The sequence below is a fragment of the Pseudopipra pipra genome, chromosome 1, assembly GCF_036250125.1.
Source record: "Pseudopipra pipra isolate bDixPip1 chromosome 1, bDixPip1.hap1, whole genome shotgun sequence".
NCBI classification, from domain to species: domain Eukaryota; kingdom Metazoa; phylum Chordata; class Aves; order Passeriformes; family Pipridae; genus Pseudopipra; species Pseudopipra pipra.
Window position 1 is genome coordinate 36,952,834 of NC_087549.1, and position 21,605 is coordinate 36,974,438.

Genomic DNA, 21,605 nt, shown 5'->3' on the forward strand with positions numbered 1-21,605 from the left:
TTGAATTTGCATTAGATAAACACACAGCAAGAACTTTGAGGAAAAAGCATCAGAATTTTAAGTCCTTACCCTAGAGGAAGATTTAATAATAGTTTGATCTTAGATTTCACAGGTGAATACATTCCAAAACAGGTAATATAATTTGAAGGCTACAAACCCATGGCCAGAGACTTTACAGAGGTAAATAAGTTTACTGAAACCAACAGAGTTACAGTAGGTATGATCCAGCTCTATGTGTCCCTTGATACTATCTTGGAGCCAGTGCAGGAGCTATGCTTCTGAATTTCACACAGGAAACAAAGAATCAACAACACAGGCCATATTCTGTCAGTGGCATTACTCCATTCAGCTGTTTCTCACTCATATTGCTGTAGCAGCTAAGAACAATAGTAACTCGACTATCACAATTAAAGATAGGTTCCTCCTCCCAGCAAAGAAAGACATCCTGTAAGTAGGCATAGAGGATCACATGTGGACGACCAAGGAGAACCAGGAAACAGCACCATCCTATTAATTACAGTGCACCAGTCCTCGCCATGGGCTAATTCTTTTTTGCAGCCAAGAGTTTTAAGGTGGAATGTGAAGAAGAAAGGAGAATATGGAAGAAAGTACACTAGTGCTTACTATAAAATGTTACATATGGGCAAATGAAGTCGGCATCTTAACTGATGAGAAACAATAACTTTAATCCTGATAATGGAAAGTCAGATGTCAGCCAAATGACAGACATCTGTCAGCTTGTAGAGCTGGGGCCCACTCATGCTCCGAATGGCAGTCTGCTCTTCTTGACTGCATAATATACAGAACTTGGCACCCTGCCTCCATTCAACAGGAAGCAAAGGAATGAAAGCTGAAGGCCCTCAAAAACAGAGTAACTTTAGTATGTGTAATATTAGAAGATTCTCCCTGAACATTATTGATTTTTTTTTAAATTTGTTATTTTGAATGTCAGTTTTCCTGGATTTAGTCTTCAGCTTAACTAATTGGAGGAAAATAGGAGCAGTCTTGAAGTTCAGTCATATGAATTACTAAGAGTGAATGATAACCCTTCAACACAACTAATTTTTCATAGCCACAAACCAGAAAACCTTTCATTGGGATGATGGCACACTTCCACTACAAAGCAAAGTTTCTCCTCATAACCTACAGGATACACTGCCATGGCCACCACACCTACAAGATACTCAAATTGTAAGGTGAATTATTACTACCTGCTCCCCAGAGGAAGATACTTGCTTATACTTGCCAGATGGAACTGACAGCTGGCAAGTCAATGCCCCACAAAGGCCTTTGCAAACAGGCTCTTAACAAAGGTATATTCTGGTTTCCTGTTGTCAGTACATTTAAATCAAACACCTCTGGCTCCCTCTCCCCACCTCAGCTGGCTCTTGAATTTAGCCTTTGTTCCTGCTCAGTTCAGACTGCTTAATGCACACTCCCTTAATATTTTTATTATCTGCACACTTTATCACAGAAAATATTAATACATGTATTTAATCAGACATTGCTTCCAGTTTGCTTGCAAACAGAAGTGCTTTGGCTGTATCATCTCAAGGAAATCTCACATTTCTATGTCACAGACTTTATTCTTTTGATTACCAAATATGTATCTTCATCCTCTTGCTGAAGGGGGATGAGATTAATAGTACAGCAAGTATATGGCTGTCCTGAATGTTCAGTACAGCCAAGTGTTTTCTTAAGTTAGGCTGCACATAAATGAGAGTTAACATGCCTAACTACTTCAAATAAATGAAGCAATTGCTCTTTCAATTTGAAAAGGTTAGGAAAAATTGGCTTTTAGTTGTCATTAAGTACGACCAAGAATAAATCTTACCAGTCCAGTAAAATTTTTAATAGATTTTTTTGAAACTATTATAGTGAAATGTATTTAAAAAAAACCAAACCAAACCAAAACAAAAAAAACCCAAAAAAACCAAAACAACAAAACTCCTGAGGTTTATTTAAACAAATAGCAAAATGAACTACTCTTGAATGTGTTCTGCTCCAACAAAAGGGAAAGACATACCTGTGGAAAATCAAAGCAGAGCTAATGTAATCATACAGCTGGCAAAAAATGCTTGTTTCAGAATACACAGATAAAAATACACAGTTTAAAAAAAAAAAGAAGTATTCAAGTACACTATTTACAGCCATGCCTGAAAAGCTAACTGGACAGAAGGCATGCAGGAGAATGTCCATTATTGATATCAAGGGAGTCATGAAATACAGTGAGTTTTAGACCAACTCCTCTCAAATCTGTTCACATCCTACTCATATTATCAAGCTCTAAAGATTAATGAATAAAACACAGAATATTTTAACACTGAAAGTCACTTGTCTAATGAATATAGGTAGTGAGTGCACAGAGATTCTATGATTAAGTAACATTTCTTCAACTGCCCACTTATCACTGAAAAGTGAAATAGGCATAGAGACAAATAGAAATAGTTTGCTTCATGAAAACAGCAACCTTAAGTTATATTTTTTCACCTTGCAAAATAAGGAGCAGGTGATGGTCCAGAAATGGTAGCACTACCTGATATATTTGTCTCTATACTACAAAGTCCCATCTCTCATGTGTGTGTGTGGGGAGGGGGGGTACGTGGATGTGCTTACCTTAGGCAAAAGTAGTCTCCAGAGGCTGGGAAAAACTCTCAGGAGGTGTGAATTACTTGCATCTAAACAACATGACAGAGTTCTAGCTTTTGAACAGTTCTAGTTTACTGAAATATGCCATTTTGAAGAGAATACTACTCATCTTATTTGCTGCCGTACCCCTTTACTACAGCTGGGCTAAAACTAGCCACAGGGAATCCCTAAGCAAGTGCTCTGGGCTGAAAAGGCCTCCTACAGGCAAAACTCTATCAGCTACAGCTATTTTTTTTAAACAATAAGCTATTGTTTATGTATTTTTTGCAGGTGCTTTCAGTTTTTAAATTCTTCTAAATACAGCTAAGTGAATCTCTTCCATTTTATATCTGGAATGACTGAGTATATAAAAGCTTCTCAAGGCTGCAGAACATTTCATATGTTAAATAAACTTGAGTGGTATTTATTTATAACTGAAGATACAAAGTTCACTAGAGAGGACTCAGTTTTTTAATTTGCCAATAGGATGACTAATCAGCAAGTGTGTGCTGGCCAGAATATGCCAGCCATTCAGGTCTGTACTAACCAGATGTACACATCATCTGAGTATCCCACAGGGTTGATCACAATTCTCAGTGGAAGACAGGAGGCTACTGAAGCAGAGGTAGGAGAGAGTTTTTGGAGACAAAGGAAATAAATCTCTAGAAATTTAGGCATTCTGTATTCTGCTGCTCCTTGGAGAATTTGTATTCTTTTCTAATGTGGAAAATTCACAAAATTATTTTATTAGACAGTGTGAAGCTAAAGCAAGACTAGTTCAGACATGGCATCTGGGGCAAGCAGCTGTTGGTGGTGGCTGTTTTGATAAGAATACTCCGGATTGATTCTGGAAGCTGCTAAATCACTCACGGTAATGGACCATCCATCAGGACAACTTACTAAGTGGATTGCTATTTCTGTTCATATATTCTTATTCTCCAAGCTTAAGAACATCCTAATTTATGACGAATAGAAGGTTTTGGTTTTTTAAACAAACAAAACTCCAGAACGTCCTCATTTCTGCAATTCAGATAGCTCATTTTGTACCACTACTTTGCCCAGCAGCTTTACCAATGTAGTGGTAGGCTGGAGATCTTATTGATGCCTTTTGCTAAACAATTTAAGTCTCTGGAAAGCAGCAGACTGGAAAGTTGGCAGAAAAGTACCTTCTCCTTCTTATTTTTCTTGCTAATTTCATTAACATGTATGATGTCATGTGCTGGAAATGACTAAGCCTCATGCTCTTGTTGCCACTCTAATGGGGATTGTATTTTCACCCAAGGCAATTGAAATAATACTGTTTCTGGTTTGTTGTAATCTTTATCTGTAGTCAACCAGTGTTTTGCAGTATTTGAACTCCACCAGTTGCTCTCAATCCATCTGGAAGGTGACTTCTAGTTTAAATGTCTTTCAAGGCTTATCTCTGATGGTCCTTCTAAGAATTCAGATTACAAGTAACTGTTACAGGTGCACAAATAAATGTTTGTTCTTTTTTCCGAGCATCTCATGCTTTAGGAAACAAATCCACACCTTCCTCTGCTGCTGCATAGGGATGTGACAAAAGGCCCCACTAAAATTCCAAATAATCTTCACAGTTTATGCAAAATCGAATCATCAGAAGAAAAAATCTTGCTCTGAGAAGTTTGCTTCATCCTCAGCTGTAATTACACTCACAGGGATCAGTTTACCTGAATCAGACCTGGCACAATCTGCAGTAAGACCTGCAGAATCCAAGCAAAACTGAAACAAATTCCAGACTACTAGGTCATACAACCAGTCCAAAGGCCAATTGTTATTTGAGTTACTCACTGGGGAGGTTGACACAAATCAGCTGAGAGCAACGAGAACAAGCTTTTGACCTAGACTTAATAATAGCCTACAATTTACCTTAGCAATTTTAAATCAAACTTCACTTCAACATTAGCTTTGCCTGAACTTGGCATGTTTCACCTGGCTCAACTTCTCTGTGCATCTTATATTCAGGATAATTACATCCTTCTCAATGCTCCTCCAGCAAATGACTGCTTTCTATTAGTCAGTATCACCAGCTATTTAGAAAATGTTCCAGTGTTTATATAAGAATGCACAAATCTAAAACTGATGTCTATCGACATAAAAGTACTGTTAAAATAAATAAAGAAAGAAAGAAAGAGAAAATTTCTCCTTGTGAACAACCAACTCAACTATACCTTACTTTGTTGTAGATTCAACTAGCTGTAAGTGCAACACCAACACAGACAGTGCAGTTGTTTAGGCTTGGATAACTGAGACACTCTTTGCCTTCTCTTTTCTTCCCCTCTTCCCAAAACATTTGATCTGTGGTTGGTGAATCTTGGCTGACAAATGCAAATGGCTGGATGTTGACTCTCTGTACTGCCTGTAAGCCCGTTAGAAACCAGAAAGCTGACCAGCAGTTCAAGTGTCAACTTGATAATCTGGAAAACTAACAGCAAAACCTGTTCATCACTCTCTTTGTTCTATATTTACCCAAGGCACATTTTTGAACACAGCCTGCTGGTGGGAACACCTTTTCCAACTAGCTAGCAAGGTGCATAGTTCACTCACCATTCATGAAAAAAACAGTATCTGCGCAATCAAAAACCTTAAAACTCTAAATGCCAAAGTTTTCAATAGAAAGTCTTATACTATCTTAGAGGTTTTGACATATTATTTTAATTATATCCTGGGAATTCCCTACCTCTTTTCAATTCAATGTATTAAGTAATAAATTATTTTTCCTCTCTAGTTGGAGAATGTGCTTTCTCCTAGTAATTAATTGAAACTCATTTATTTATGAGAAATGTATGCAATTGAATGGACAGCTGTAAGTCAGTTAGAATGATCAACATATGAATAACATCGCTTAGGAACATGAACAGAATAAGACTGAACTCTTTAAGCCTTCTTATAACGTGCAATTCTTTTAGAAATTAGGAGACTAGAGATGGAATCCTCTTTTTGTGTAATTATTTCATTGCTGCTTCTGCTTATCGCCTTGGACGTATTTATTTCTCTCAAATAGCAGAGTCACTGTGCCTGACTGAGTCAGGACAGCAAAACAGCTGTGAGTACATTAATGAAAAGGTATTTATGGAAATGAAATTCTCAGTAAAAACATGCATTTATTTTCCAAACACGGCTCATTAATCGGTGGCATTCTTCTAATACAGTGATTTATGATATGCAGCATAATTTAAATTGCTGTAGTCTCAACAAACAGTCAGTTAGGACAGTTCAAAGTGAGGGTAAACGTGATTCTTGCCAAGAGAAAGAATCTTTTTTTCTGTTTTAAAAAGCCTGATACAAGTGGAAAGACTCCAACTGACCACTGTGTGGTCTGTCTCATATACCTTGCCTTTACGTATTACTTATTTTCTGGTTTTATTACTTTTTTTTTCCCTCTGGCTTTCATTTTTTTTGTCCTTGCTTTACAAACTTGCTCCTTCTCATTGTTACATTCTTTTTCTGCCCTGTTTATTTTCCTCCTACAAACAAAGACAATATTTATCTCTTTGTGGTTTCCTGCATACCCTTACAATGTACCAAACATATAGCTCTAAAACAATTGAGCAGATTAAAAAATGACAAGCCATTGCTATGCACATTCACCTACCCACACTGTGGGCTTTTCTCTTTGACACCTTTCCCAAAAAAAACATTTTAAATACTTGCTTCAATTTTCATTGTATTTCAGATCAGAAGGGATTGTCATATCATTTGCTGCAACAGTCACTCTGGCAAATTTAAATCAAATTAGGTGTTACTGTCTCTAAAATAACTAATAGCAAGCTGCCCCAAGCTTCTTCAATGACACAATGTGGATCACATACTCTGTACCTGAATTGTCCTCAGGTGATTACAGTAGGAAAATCAGGCCTTTTGTTTTCTGCTTAGTTTATCTGAAAGGTTGCTTAGTCCAAAACCACACAGGATGGCCAGATTTTAAGTGAATGATCAGACATATCAGGCAAAAATATAAGAAAAAGATTCTCCAATCAGTAGAAGACATAGTCTCTCTTATCTAACATTCTTCTTCAGTTTACATTACCTGTGAATTGGGAGGAAAAAGTCTTCCTAATGCTATAGGAGATCAACAGAAACCTCCAAATAACAAAATCATGCAGAAGGCTAGTGATCAGCTTAAAGATACAATAGTGTATGAGCATTTGCACCTCTGTGTGTATATTTTAATCCTGCAAGAGAAACTCAGACAGAAGAGTGTACAAGCAGGTACTGAATACACGAGTTACAGAATACTGGACCTGTGTGCCCAAGCAAGCAAAAGTAAGGAATTTTACAGTCCATTTAGAAACAAAAAATTTGTTCAGAGTAAAACATTAGTGTCGTAGGTCAGAAATTGTGTGAACAGTTTCTGTTGCATTTCTGTGATTTCTCCCCTGGCATGGCTGGGTGCAGATAGTAAAAAATGCTGCGCCACTAATATGGCTGCAGGCCTTGTGCCAAGATGCCAGGGAGGAGTTTTTGGGAGGTGAATAAAGTTTTCTCATCTCCTATGACCACCTGTTGTGGTCCAATTAGCAGGGAACAGCAGAGCATGTTTTCCTTATGTAACCAATGTTGTGTGAACAAGAAGCTGAGCGTCATGAGCACTATATAATCTGTCTTTCTCCTAATAAATCCGACATTTGCCTGATCATATTGATCCTGGAGCAATCTGTCCATACCCTTCCATCAACACATTAGCAATACCTGTCTAAGTGTCACTGTTCACCCCGTGGCTCCAATGTTATCAGTATCTGTTTTCTCATCAAACTGCCACTTCCCATAGTATAACTTAAGGAAACTGTACCCCACATTACTACAAACAGCTGTTGTCTCAATTGATAGTAATTACTACTTGCAAGAATATAGTCACACAGCTATTTTCTACTAATCATTGTATTTCCAGTAATCCCAGTTACAGATTATAATTTTTTTTTTTGCTTTCATTCCTCACATTGTACTTTCCGATTTGCTAAAATGTTAATAATTCGTCCTGTTAGCCTTTCCATGATAAACTGTACATGGTCATGCATACATCTACTCCTCCCTAGCAGCTTTCGAGCTTGTTCAGTAGCTTCAGGCTCACAAAACAAAAATGGAGCATCTAAAAGATATTAAGTACTTACACATCACGTGAAAGTAAAACTTTGGTAGAGTGAAAGTAAAACTTTGGTAGAGTGCCATAACCAAGCAAAAAGTTCAGATATTCAACTGTACTAGATACCAATTAAGTCACATGAGTGATACCAGGAAGTAGACTTCACTATTTTTGATGTTCCCAAAACTAGTTGCTTTTACTTCTACTGGCTAAAGTACCTACACTGCCATCCTGTTACTTGACTAAGCACGTAAATGCAAATCTCATTTAAAAATAGTGACTTATGCTCTTCAGTAAATTACTGTCCCTGGTTAGTTTCATAGCATTACTCCGTCCAAAACACAGTGCCGACTTTTGTTCTGGGGAAAAAAGGGATCCCTCTCTGCATATCCACCTGCAAAGGCATCAATTTGCGAAATGTTTATTTTTACCGGAAACATTGTATTTATGGTCAGGACTCAAGGCTGGGTTTTGCTTTTATGTTTCAGGCATTTACTGTTATGCCAAACTGCTACTTAATCCAGTCTCAATCAGAATCATTGAGTACCAGGAGGCACCCTGAACTCCAGCAAAAAAGAGGCTTATTTTGTCACAGGTGATTATAAGTATTTTTAAATCCTCAAAAAGCCTTTTGGGGAATTCAAAGTCTGATGTAAAGTACTTCAAACCCTTTCACTACACGGATTGCAAAGGAGCTCCCTGGGAGGCTTGACAAGCTGTTCCACAGACCAGTCACAGGATGGGTCAGGTTGAAAGGGACCACAGCAGGGAATCTGATCCAACCTCCTTGCTCAAGCAGGGTCATCTCAGAGCACGTGGCACAGGATCGAAACCAAACGGTTCTGGAATATCTCCAGTGAGGGAGACTCCACAACCTCTCTGGGCAATCTGTTCCAGTGCTCAGTCACCCACACAACAAAGCAGTTCTACCTTGCATCCACGTGGAACTTCCTGTGCATCAGTTTCTGCCTGTGTCGTCTTGTCCTATTGCTTGGCACCTCTGACAAGAGCCTAGCTCCATTCTCTTGGCACTGCCCCAGGCCCCCTTTAGATATTTATGCACATTGATGATGTTTCTCACAATTTGGGCATTTAACTGGATGCAGAGGGCAGTTTAAAACACGCTACGAGATGCTTTGAGTGGAGTCTCCGTAGGAAGGACCATCCCATCCAGCTCATCCAACTCTACCTTCCAACCTTTTCCATCCTCTCCCGCGAGGACCACCCCGCCCCCTCGCGGCGCGCGCGCCCGAACCCTCGCGAGAGGCCGCAGCCGCCGCTCGCGCCCGCGTTTGCCACGTTCAAAGGCGCCGGCGGTGGCGCGGGAGCGCGCAGGGCGCGCGCAGCCGGAGCGCCATCGCTCCGCCCCCTCTAGGGGCCATGGCCAATCGAAGGCAAGCGTCGGCCCGCCTCGCTGGCGCGATTGGCTGTCGGCGGGCGGGGGGGCGGGGCAGGCCCGCTCGGGGCCGCGCTGCCGGGGGCGCAGGGCGGTCGCGCGCCGCGATCGGGTGGCGGCGGCCGCGGGTCCCTACGCGCTCCCCTACGCGCTCCCGCTCCGCCCCCTGCGCGGCCCGACAGGAGGTGCGATGGCTTCGCGCAAGAGCTCCAGAGCCGCTGGCGGCAGCCCCAGCCCCGGCTCCAAGAGAGGTGAGCGGCGCTGCTGCCGCGGGAGCGAGGCCGTAGCTCTGCGGGGAAGGGGCGGGGGCTCCAGCGGCGACCCGGAGCCCCAGGCGGACCGCTGGGGTGCTGCGCCTTCTCCCGCCTCCCCTGCCCTCCCCTCCCCTTCTCCGGCGCTGCGGGAGCTGGCGAGGGGGACACAGGGGCCGATGGCCGAGTTTTGCCCCATGCATTCCCGCCGCTCCCTATCCAGGGCGTTCACGTGGAGGGAAAACTCGCCGGGCCTGGGCGGCGGGGACGCCCCTCGGAGGCTCCGCAGAGGGGTTAGGGTGAGCGCCGGGCAGGCCGCGGCATCCATGGGTATCCGTCCCTCAGAGCTCTCCTCCGGGAGGTGGGGGTAGAACCGGGATGCTCTAATTTCAAGTCGCTTTTATTCTTGTGTCCAAACTTGGATGTGGAGTATCTCCTCAGGTTGACCTAATTAGCAACTCAGGTCATTAGATCTAAGTTATGTTATCTGTTGTAGATGGAGCATCTGAGCTGGTGTTTTCTGTAAATACAGAGGCAAGGGGGAATAATCTCGGGAAAACGCGAGCAGAAGATTTTATGAGGCAGCGATCTCCACACCCCCCACCCTGCCAGTAAAGAACCCCTTAACAAATCTGAGTATTCATAAACTGCTGCGTGTGGACAATTTAAGTAGGGAAAGTAGCATTTCTTAGCATAGCAGAACATGCTTGAAATGAAAGAGGAGAAGGTGTATGTACTTCTGGAGTCACTATGCAACCGTACACGCCGCTCTAGAGAGAGGAAGTGTTCTTATCAGACATTGATGTTTACGTGTTTTAGCTTCTTAGATTTTCAGCTTATTGTGGACAGAGCTCCAGTGGTGAAATGCAGTGATTCAGAAATTATATCTTGTCCCTCTTTGAATATAGCAATAGTAGGGAGAACAGTGTTAATTAAAGGAGGAACCATATAGGATTAGTTTACCTATCACATGATGAATTAAGAGGGAAAGATTTCAAATATACTTAAGCTTCAGAGAGTTTAGAGATGATATTTCGATGTTCATAGAAGAGGTATTGTTTTTATTTTATTTCTAAATCGTTTTTCAATGGCTGACCTATGCTGTAGAGTATGTATTAATTACACTTATGGCTTGGACTTGAGGTGTTCTGATTATCACCCAGTGTTAAGCATGCTGAATACAGATTTTCAATTATAATGCATTAAAAACATGCATCCCTGATATAATTTTGAATACTGAACATGGTGCTGTTAATATTTTAAATATTACTCTAAAGGTTTGTCAACATCGGAAAAATAAATTTATCAGTAAGCTGAATCTCTGAATAAAAAAAGTATTCCATAGATTTTTGTTTGCAGTCTGAGTAAAATGTCATCTCTTTGTATTAAAACATATCTTTGATGGAATGAAGCAATCTTGGTAACACGTTAGGCACTCTCCTAAGATGTAAACTCTTAAATTTGGACAAGTATTTTGTTAGTTTCAGACACTCCTAGTTAAAATCCCTTGGACAACCATAGCAATTACAGCATGAAGCTGGTGCTGTTGTCACTGTAGCAGCTGCAGAAAGAGGTAAGGGATGATTACTCCTGTGTGAATAAAGGAACAGCTGGAGGAACAGAGTCTTCACAGCAGACAAGGGATGTGAAAATGAGATGAGGAAATAATTTTGAGATGGCGAGACTGTGAAGTCTGAAAACCTCAAGTTTGAGGCAGTTCTTACTTGGTAGAAGTATTCACTTTTACAGCAGTTCTTGGGAGAGGATGTGGCTTCTTGCCAAGGCCTTGCTCACAGCTCTGAAACCACTGAGGCTAACAGCTTGTCTCAAAATCTGTGCACTCAAGACAATGGCTGTATTTGAATGTAGTAATCTGCTTTTAGGTTTCTGCATCACAAAATATTTACAGTAGTCTTACAAATAGATTAAGTCCGAAATAGTTCTAGCTGTAGTTTATATAGGTGTCTTCAAATATACTGAAATACCAGAAATGGAATTAAATATTTTTTTAGAAATAGAACTCTACCTTTTACTCTCAGAAGTCATATAAGAGACACTGTCAAATCAGTCCTAAGTAAAAAATATCTTTGTATTTAAACTTTGTATTGCTACTCATGGATGCTTCTTTGAAAATGACATTTACGGAATTGTATGGCTGTGCCAGTGATTTTATTTATACTGAAGTGAAAACCAGGGAAAAATTTGACAGTCTGGGGATACTTAAAGAGGGAAACGTGTTTGTTATTATCTTTACTGGAAAGTTTGGCTTCTTGCCATTAGTCGACAGAATCCATTGTCAAGATGTGGCCTCTCTAAATGAAGAATATCAGTTTTAAACAGCTAGATGAAGTAATAGATACTTGCTGCAATATTATCTGAAGCTTAGTTAGGTGAGGGACAGTTTTGGTGCAGGAACAAATGTGTGTCACCTGGTCATGAATTATCTCCCTCAGATTTCATGAGATGTGAAATTTGGAAATATCACGGGCATTAGCAGGTGCCTGTGGAGAAGCCACAGGAGTGAGAGTGAGGATCAGCAGCCTAGCTACTTTTGAAATACAGATGGCTGAAAAAATATGGATTACTTTGTAAGCTATGCTTGCTTGTAGAAGTAAGAGTACTATTAAGACATTTATTATGTTGCTGTGTGTGTGTCTTTTGTCTTATAGTATATAAGTAAGGACTTAATTAAACATAATTCTTACTGATCATATAGTTGTGCAATAATTGTTGTCTGTTTTCTTTGCATTTCTAAAGCCAAGTGGGAGAGGAGTTCTCCATTAAGCTAGGGAATATGGAAACCCCACATTTCCAACACAAGGCATCACCTCTATCTACAAACCACTGTATTTTATATTAAAATAAACATAATCCTATCTCTGCTAGTTCTGAGGCTGTGTTGACTTCAGTCTCTATGATGATAAATAATTTTACTTTTGCTTTGATAAATTTTCTTTAATCTCCACATTAAGAATTAAGAATCTTCTGACATCACCTGCTTTTCTCTGCAAGATCCCAAAAGATGTTTTCACTTTTTGCTGTTTTAACCCTGTGGTTTCCTTATATGTGCAAATTTATTGCCAAGGTTTTAACTCCTTTTACTCATTTTTTGGACCCTCTATGATCCTTTAATGTAATTCTCTGACTAATTTTTGGCTTTTCAGCTTTTTTCAGATTTCTTGAAATGCAATTTTATGCTAACATTACTACTTCTTTATTTAACAGTATCACTTCTAGAAAGAAGTTTTGCCTGTTAATTTGCAAGAACTTTCACTTTTTATTTCATCTCTGTTGTAAAGACTACTTTGTAGTGTACTTTCTCTTGGTGAGTCTGCCCATTAGCTTTTTATTTATGATAAGAGCAGAGAAAGTTCATCATGTAAACAGGTCACTTTTTTCCTGCTGAAGTTTTTACGCTGGCTTTTGGGAACCTTGAACTTCACATCAGTGCTTCCAATGCTTGAAGTGGGATTGCCTGTGCATTCTCTGGTCTCTCAGAGCTACCCAGCTGTGCTGTAGTGTAACATCTAGTTACACTATTGATGCTGTTTAAATGTGATGCTTCTCTCTGTCTAAAAATTCTATCTCTCTAATTTATAACCTGAACTACTGTCCACTGTGCTTGCCTATGCTCTCGACTTTACAGTTGTGTAGTGTATAATCTGATTTCTTGTGTTACAATTCATCCATTATTTCCTTCTTCATGTTAATTGTTGTCATTAGGAAGAAGGATACTAAGGTAGTGGAGGTCATAAGTGAGATGTAAATTTGGGATGCTTTGTGGGGCTTAACAAATGTTTCAACTTGTCAAAGTGTTTGCTGACCAAAGATGACTGAAGTCCAAATGTTTGCTGAACTAAAATGAATTCTTATGAATTTTGTTAGTGTCCTGCTCAGTGCTTTGATTTGGTTGTTTTAACCCAAGGTTAAAATGTTTTCTTGTAACCTTTTTGGTCTTCAGGAGTGTACAGTGGATTGTTATTAATTCTTAGAGCTACTATAGTTCTATTGCAGACAAATGAGAAATACTTTGTGTCTCATTGATGGAAACTTTGTATACTCTTTTAGAAAAGAGTATACAGGGATTTCTTCAGCAAGCTTATCCTATTTCCTAGTTTAGTTGCTTACAACTGCTTGAAGATCTTGAATTTTTAGCATTCATGCCAGATTCTATTTTTAAACAATTTGAGACAGGCTGGTAAAAACATGTCTCTGTATTTAGAACAAAATGGATTTTACCAGGAAAGTTGATTGTGGCTTGTGAGACTAATCCTAGATATTTGAATTTTAATGGCATAAGTGTACCTGTTGTCTTAAAGCTAACTATAGCTTTCAAAGTATGAGTTGCTCGTGTCAGGGACAAAGTACCTAAATAACAACTGTGTGTGCATACTTCCTTTCTAAATCTTCAGGAAACCATAAACCATATTAATACAATTAGTAAAACTCTGAAAATGTAGACAGCTATCTCTTTCTGATTCATATGTCTGCCGTGTGTCTTGTTCAGCATGGCCTTTCTGGAAAGCATTCTAATATATTGTAAAATAATCTGCCAAATTAAAAATTGGTAGCAACAGTAAGGATCCAAACATCTGTAATTTGCATGGTGTGTTGCAGGAGAGCCACCAGTGAAATGACAGGATTTGCTAGTTTCCCTCCTCTCTGCTCCTCTCTTTTTTCTTTTTTTTTTCCCCTTTTTTAGATGTCCTGTACAAAACTTCAGGCAGTATCTCTTCAAACAAGTCAGTTCTCCTATCTCTGCTTAAATGAGTGTGATATGAATAATATTCTTAAAATGGTTAACACTGGTATTCCTCTGCATACATGAGCAGATTTGCATTGGAATAGTGCATCCTTGATATAGCCAGTGATTCATTTGTCTAGAACTTGAGTCAGGTGAGCTCTAGAAAGACAACTCTGTCATCTCTTAGGTTTATCTGAATGAAACTTTCTCTACACTGTTAGCTATTGGAAGGTACAGTAACTGAGTGCCAAGGTCACTATGCAGTGAAAAACAATCAATTTGAACACAGTATATGCTTTTATGACCTATTTTTCCATCTTGCCTGATATTTGGATTTCTTTGCTTTTTCTCAAGGATGTATTATTTTGGGTTTTAGGATTGATAGTTAAGTGTAGTATGATTGGCATATATACAAAGAAAGCCTGATACTTTCCTCTCTATCAGTACTTTTTCTCCTGAAGAATTTTGGAGCACTGGGAGATTCCTCTCCATACTTCCAGAGAGACTGCTACTTGATAAAGACATCAAGGAAAGTTCTCATGTCCCTTTTGATCCAGCGTGGGCTGAAATCTCGGGCCTGCTCTGTGTTTCCTAATGTATATTACCTGAAAGATGTTATTCATGGTGCTTCAAATGTGGAAGAAACTTGCACTTCACATCTGCAAGGATGTTTGCTTTAACATACTTTTTAAGCGTTTTGCTAAGTGTATAAATGGTCCATGAGATAACCTTTTCAATAGCCTTTTGAGGATAAGGCTTGTTTAAAATGTTAAGTGGAGAACCTAAAGTATCACTAGTATTAGGGAGAGTTTGTTTTCTCAGATTTTGGCAATTCCTTTGAGAATGCACATGAATTTTCCTGATCAGAGGTCATAGCTAATGTAGGTTCAGACCCCAAGGACGTATATTATATTGGGGAATTAAGAATTCATTTTTTTTATATGTAATTCAATGCTATAGGTCTGCAGTCAGCTTCATCTGTTTGAGATTGCTCTGCAGTCTTCCTCTTTTCAATTCCCCTTCTCTGTACCTGAATTATTGGCTGTGCAGGTGTGAGGTGAACCACACAGGGAACTGATAAGTGGAAAGCTGATTCTTTTCCATTTTTTCCCTTCAGAGTGCCTCAGTGCTTCAGGGAAGGTCAGTGGAGAAGGGAAGAGATGACAATGAGTGGGTGGGCATCAGGGGAGGATGAGGTTGAATCCAAAGTTTTACATTTGTTCATGTCATCATGGAGCCATGGTGTGAACATAGAAAGGTGAATGGTTCTGTTGGCTATGCTAATGTAATAGCTGGATATATAAATGCTTCAGTAAAGACAACAAAATTTACTAGCAGTAAGAAGGCCTGTGTGTCAAGATTATTTCTAATTGCAGGGTGCATAAAGAGGTGAGATTTCAATATTGCTGTCTCTTTAAACTAAAAACCCTGTAACTGATCACCTGTATGGAGAGGAAGTGTTTGTTTTCATCTGGAATCACTTTGAAACATGTAGTAAGAGTTTCTATCCTAATTCTTATGTTGAATTCTTCATTGTAGAGAACTTGAGCAATGAAGTTCTGATTTACCTCAAGCGGTTCTTTCCTGATGAAGATCACAATCTGGTAATCTGTGTGACAGCCTGCAGCAATCTTTTTCCTAACCGCATCTACAAGCTAGCTCTTTGCATGGGAAAGTTTTGAGCTATGCTTTGAAGTGGAAATCATAATATTACGTGTCTTTAAACATACTGGAAATTAAGTGTGCAGATACATATATACTGAGTTTGAACATCTTGTAGTATGTGTGGTTCAGCTTTGTTAGAACTTAAATTTTAGTCTTCTTCATGTGGAGTTGCACTATGATTATGCATGTACTTAACCTGGTGTAGCGAATGCTATCAAGTTGTTTGAAGACTTTCTTTACGAAGCATTTAATACCTAGGGGGGTTGTAACTATTCAGTAGTGGTTTTCTGGTTGTGCAATTTTATTTCCTGAGGTTGTTTGATAATCAGCAATTTATTACTAATGCAACATATCTCACTCCTCACCCTAGTGTTTTTTAAATTTTTTAAATTTTCTTTAGTATTCTTAAAGAAAGTTGGTATAGCAGTGTGTAACTGTAGTGCTATTTCTTTCCATACTAGCTAGAGGACACATAGTAGCTAGAAGACACAGATGTATCTTTTGGAACCAGAAAGTTGTGAAAACAGCAGTTCTTCTGCAACTGAGACCTCCTAACAACATATTTTAATAACTACTTACACAATTGAGGTATGAGACACCTAAAAGCTCTTTTGTACTCTGTAAGAGTTGCAGTTGCATAGTACCCGTATGGATTAAGACCTAATTAAATTGGCTTAGTATCAGACTTGAAACTTCAATAAGTTTTAGGCATTTTAAACATTTTAAAATGTTCTTTTTTTTCCATGAGCAGAAACCTGGGAAAAGCAGAGTTGCAGATACTTGCATGGCAACAAGACTTTTTCTATTTGAACTCCCTCAAACTATGAGAAAAATTGGAAGAACTGAAATGACATAATCTGTTTTCTTTATTTTGTGGCTTAATTAGGACTTGTTGCTAAAACAAATTGATGTGACCCACTTTACAGGATAGGAAAATGGAACAAGGAAAAAATACCCTTAAATTAATGCCAGAGTGCTATAGAGAGAGATGAGGATTTTCAACCTTATGTAATAGAATCTTTTTTAAAGGTCACCACCAGCAAAATTTGCATGTTCCAGGCCCAAGTATTTTTTGTATTTCCTCTCCACATTTACCTTCCCCCAACTCCACTCTGTCCTAAATACAACCAAATATTTAATTAACCTAGTAATTATGTAGGACTGTTGGCTACCTTAAATCATTCAGATGCGAGATAGGTAGATTGTATAATTTTAGATCTTATTTCCAAATGTTCTGTGGAAGAGAGCTGGTTAATCAAAACAGCAGCTAATAAAAATCTTTAAGTCATCTGTACAGTTCAAATCAGTATTAATTTTGCCTACTCATTGGTATTACAGCTGATACAAAAGTGTTATTCCTCTAGCAGGAGGCAAAATAAAATTTCTTTTTAAGCATGTAGTCTTAACTTTGAGCCTCTTGGCTTGATGTGTAAGTCAAGTAAGTTTATAAGATGCAAGTTCTACATTCAGTTTTGGACTTAAATTCTATTTTGTGCTTGTATACACGTGAAAACAAAACTGGAGAAAAATGTCTTAAGTGTTTGGGAAGAATGTAGGGAGGTACTTTTCCATGCAAATCTAATTTGATTAGGTAAATATATAACAAAATATTTTTGTTGTCTTCACAGGACTCCTGTTTTTTTTTTTCCTGAAGTGGTAACTCTCTAAGCCTGTTATTGTACTATCTTTAAGTTTGTGGAGAAAAGGTTAGAAAAAAGAGTAATCCAAAGTATTCAGATAGTGATAGATGCATTAAATACTACTTTAAGCATATTCCTGTTCATAGTCAGTATTCATTATAAAACTCTTTCAAGTTGTAAGCGGTGTCAGTAATCATTTAAGCTGTGTGCACATTGTGCATCTGTATGTTTTTTCCTTGAAGAATCCTACTTGAAGAACTACTCAAAAATATTCATCTGAATATCCAAAAATTAAAAGAAAAAGCCAAAACATGGCTTGGACAAAATTTGAATAAGTTAGCAGGTGCAGATTCAGGATGTTCTCTTATGAATATATATCTCTGTATTAATTTTTTCCTCCTCTGACTTCAGCAGTCATGCTTAGATAAATAAGACTCTAGAAGAAAGTTGTTAACAGCAGCAACTCTTAAGGGGACAAACAGCTGGTCTCTCCAAACTTCACTGAAAAGTGTGGAACTAGCACTGCAAGTAGAGCCCACTGTTGTGCTGTATTTAGATCAAGTGCCTTTGACAAGTCTTATGAAACTGTGCAAACTCCTAGGACAAAATTTCTCATTAAGTTTCTCTTTGTCTTTTCTTTGTGACTGTTTTTATCTTAGAGAGGAAACCTTAGGTTTTTAAAACAAAACAAAACAAACCAACAACCCTGAAGCTAATCATTTTTGTGATGTTTCTTTTATGAGTAGATTTCTCGTGAAAAAATTTTATTATTTTTGTTGTGTATGTGTGTCTTAGAAGAACTGTGTAAATGGAAAGCAATCAGGATTTTGTTTATAGCCAGAAAAATGTAACTACTGAAGAATAACAAATAAGTATAAAAACCCACCCTGGGAATGATGCTTGATATCAGCCAGCCAGATGATAATCTTATTCTTGTTTTGGATTTTTTTTCTGAAGAATAATTAATTCTAACTTAGTAATAAATCACCTTAGCTTGCAACTGAAAAACTCCTCTAAATATTGTGGTACTTCCTATGAGTCAGAAAGGTATATCTAGGCTTAAAAGTACTTTGAAATAGCAGCTTATATTCAGAAACGGGCTTTTTGACCATCTCAAGTATTGACCATCTCTTTATAAACTGAATATAAAAAAGGAAAAAGCCTATATGTGTCTATTTTACTTGAAGCACGTTTTCAGATAAGATCACAGACCTGATTCTGTGTAAACAGGTGTTATGGTTACAAGAAGGGCTTTAAAGAGTTGTTTCTTAGTTCTATGCAATACTTTGGTAACTGGAGCTCTCACCCAGGACAGAGGAGGAAAAAATATTTACCTGTGTTTTCTCGAGGAAGAATAAGTTTGGTTGATTTCCAGAGTTGCAGCTGCTGTTTATAGGATATACTTGAATAGAACTTAGAGTGTATATTTTAGATTCTTGTTGTTGAAACTGTTCCAATTCAATGTGAAACAAAAGTTCAACCTGCTGAGAGTGAATGTGAGCATAGGTCGGGTATATCTGGAGTTGCCTTTCTTACTTAGAAGGGAGGGAGAAAACTGGGTTTTAGTCTCTGTTCTGCAGAACTCCTCTTCTACAAATTACTGTTGTGGCCAAATAAATATTTTCATTTTGAGGGAATAAAATGGCTTTGTTCTTATACCTTTGGGTATACTTAAAAATGTATTTTAGGCCTCTGAAATTCAAACACTGTTCTCTAGAGGAGAGAACTGAATCTCTGATCTTTCACGTCCTGATTAAGTGTGGAATTTGAGGAGATGGCTCAATGGAATCACTTAATCTCTTGAAGGGAGGGGCTTCCTTTCACTAGGGAAGTTCAGCAGGGTGTTTATGATCCTACAGTTCTTTTACATATTTTGTGATGCATCCTTTATTTTCCACTTGGTTTTTTTCCACCTCCAGATGGCCACCCTCGCATCTCCACGATCAGCCTGCTTTGTTGTCTAATCCTGAATTTATGACTTTGCTCTTGTTTTCAGTATTTATGTTTGATTGTATAGTAGGACATTTTACTGTGAGAAATCTTGTAGGGATTAAAAATTAAGGACCTTAGAGATTTATGTGTGGATTGATTATATGTGGAATAAGGAAAAGTTCCTCAAATATTGATGTTAAAATCTGTGAAGTGGGAGCATGAGAGCCCAAATTGCATTTCACTTGGCTAATTTTTATTTCAAATTTTTTTTGGTCTTTGTGTTTTCTTTTAACATAGCGCTCTTTCTGTTCCATCTATTTCCCTGTTCCTAATGAGTAGGTTTCTGATTTAGGTTACTGAAGTCCTTTAATAACATGCACAGGTATCTTTATAACCATGTAGACTAGGATATATAAAGTTCAGACCAGAGATCTAGTTTTTAATACAAATAATAATAATTACAAAAGCCACTCTTTCCTCCCATAATTTCCATTGAAGTTGTGGTGAAGAAAATTTCTTAGAAACTAAAAGGAAGAATCAATTTTCTATCACAAAGAATTTATATAGAATTTATTAAAAGTAAATCTTTAGCTTAAAATTTTGATCTTATCTCTAAAGACCCTGCTGCCATGATTGTTTGTAAAACAACAAAAATTTCCGAGTATGGATATTTGTGAAAATTTAAGGTTAGAATATTTCATGAATGATACCATAAGTATTTCAGTAAAAATCCATGTTCCGTCTGTGGAGTAAACAGAGAGAAAACAGTCTCTTAAAAAAATGAAATAGAGTTTGTAAAAGCACAGATTTGTCCATTGAAAGTGTATTATTCTACCCTTGGCATAGAATAACACTGAATGAAAATTGAAGATGAAAACATGTTTTACCTCAGGATAGTAGAGCAGTTATTATGCTGTGGGAACTTCTCAGAATGGAACAGTTCAAAACAAGTGCTTATCAAGTCTAGATTTTAAGATGAATATCACAAAAAGGATGTGTGTCTATATACAGATATATGATCTTACAGTAGTGCAGGGGGGAAAGCTTGTATTTTAATAGAAAAGGGGAAAATAGTATTTTTAATATATTTCTAATTTCTAGTAACTGCCTGCTTGTGTGCACCCTTCTCTTCAGGAGATAACCCATAAGTGCTTCCATATTACTTCTTAATGCATCTTTGTGGGAAATAATTATACAAATTACAAAAGCTTTGAATGGATGCTTTGAAGCCTGACTGTTTGTGTTTGTAATTGACTCTTTTTCCTCTAAACTTTTTTGCTTGCACTTTAATTGTGATCTAGAGATGGAACTAATGCTGTTAGTCTTGATTGTAAATTATGCTTTTGTAAAATGACGTAAATATATGTGGACTGCATAATTGTAGCAAAACTAACTTGAAAATAGTTTTAAAATTTTGGAATAGTTATACAAATGAGGAGAAGAGTAATAATTTTGAGTGTTAGTGAAGCAATTTGACTTGCTTCAGAAAGAGCCAGCAAACAGTCACAGCATTTGAATGCAGCAGAACAAGACCTTATAAGAAGTTTTGACTGCTGACTTAGCTATCCCAATCTCAAATTGTATTGTAAAGAGATATAAATTAAATTTAACCTCTGTCTTTCATAAAATGAATGAAAATTATATTATTTGGTATTTTGAACTATAACATTCCAGGAGATACACATATAACCTGTATTTTTCAAGGTGTGTGTTAATGTGTGTTTTTCATGGGGTATATAATCAGTTGTGTGCACCCCCAGTTGGTCCATCTTTCTCTTGGCCATTTTCTTTTGATAAGTTTGAAGAGTTTCCCCATTTTAGCTTTAGAAATCAGAAAGATGTTTGTCACTTCTTGGGAAGACATATTTTTGCAATCAGTTGGTTTTTAAAGGGCACTAGATTAAAGCTGTGCGTACTTGGTTAAATGTCAACATACATGTCTTAGTTCAGATTTGGAGTGTACATTTGGAGTCAGTTTCTTGACTGTCTTCACTTGCTCTTATGCAGTCTGCTGTTGTACCTGGATGGAATGTGCTCACTTAGGTCTGAGTGAAATGAAGCAAAAACTTATGCATTTATGGGCATTCAGCCAGGTAAGTTCTACTTCAGACCAATCCCCCCATGTATTATATGGACTTGGGGTTCTCAGCATCAATTGACTGCTTTATGAATCCACTTGTACTAAGACCTGGTGTCTGCAAATGCAGGTGCAGCTGAAGTGAAGTTGCAACAAATTGTCTAATCTGAT

General features: G+C 38.0%; 1 protein-coding gene across 12 annotated transcripts in view; it reads left to right on the top strand.

Annotated features, from left to right (window-relative positions):
• Positions 1-8,978: 8,978 nt before the first annotated feature.
• The window catches only part of ASPH (aspartate beta-hydroxylase), a 111,359-nt gene continuing 98,732 nt past the window's right edge, over positions 8,979-21,605 (top strand). For 9 of the 12 annotated variants that reach the window (XM_064652048.1, XM_064652058.1, XM_064652080.1 and 6 more), the window contains exon 1: positions 8,979-9,376. In XM_064652048.1, coding sequence (XP_064508118.1) covers positions 9,316-9,376 — 61 coding nt within the window. In that variant the 5' untranslated portion in view covers positions 8,979-9,315. Of the gene's footprint in view, positions 9,377-15,659; positions 15,725-16,246; positions 16,374-21,605 lie in introns of all 12 variants that reach the window. The other 3 variants (XM_064652140.1, XM_064652130.1, XM_064652166.1) reach the window with 3 other exon arrangements.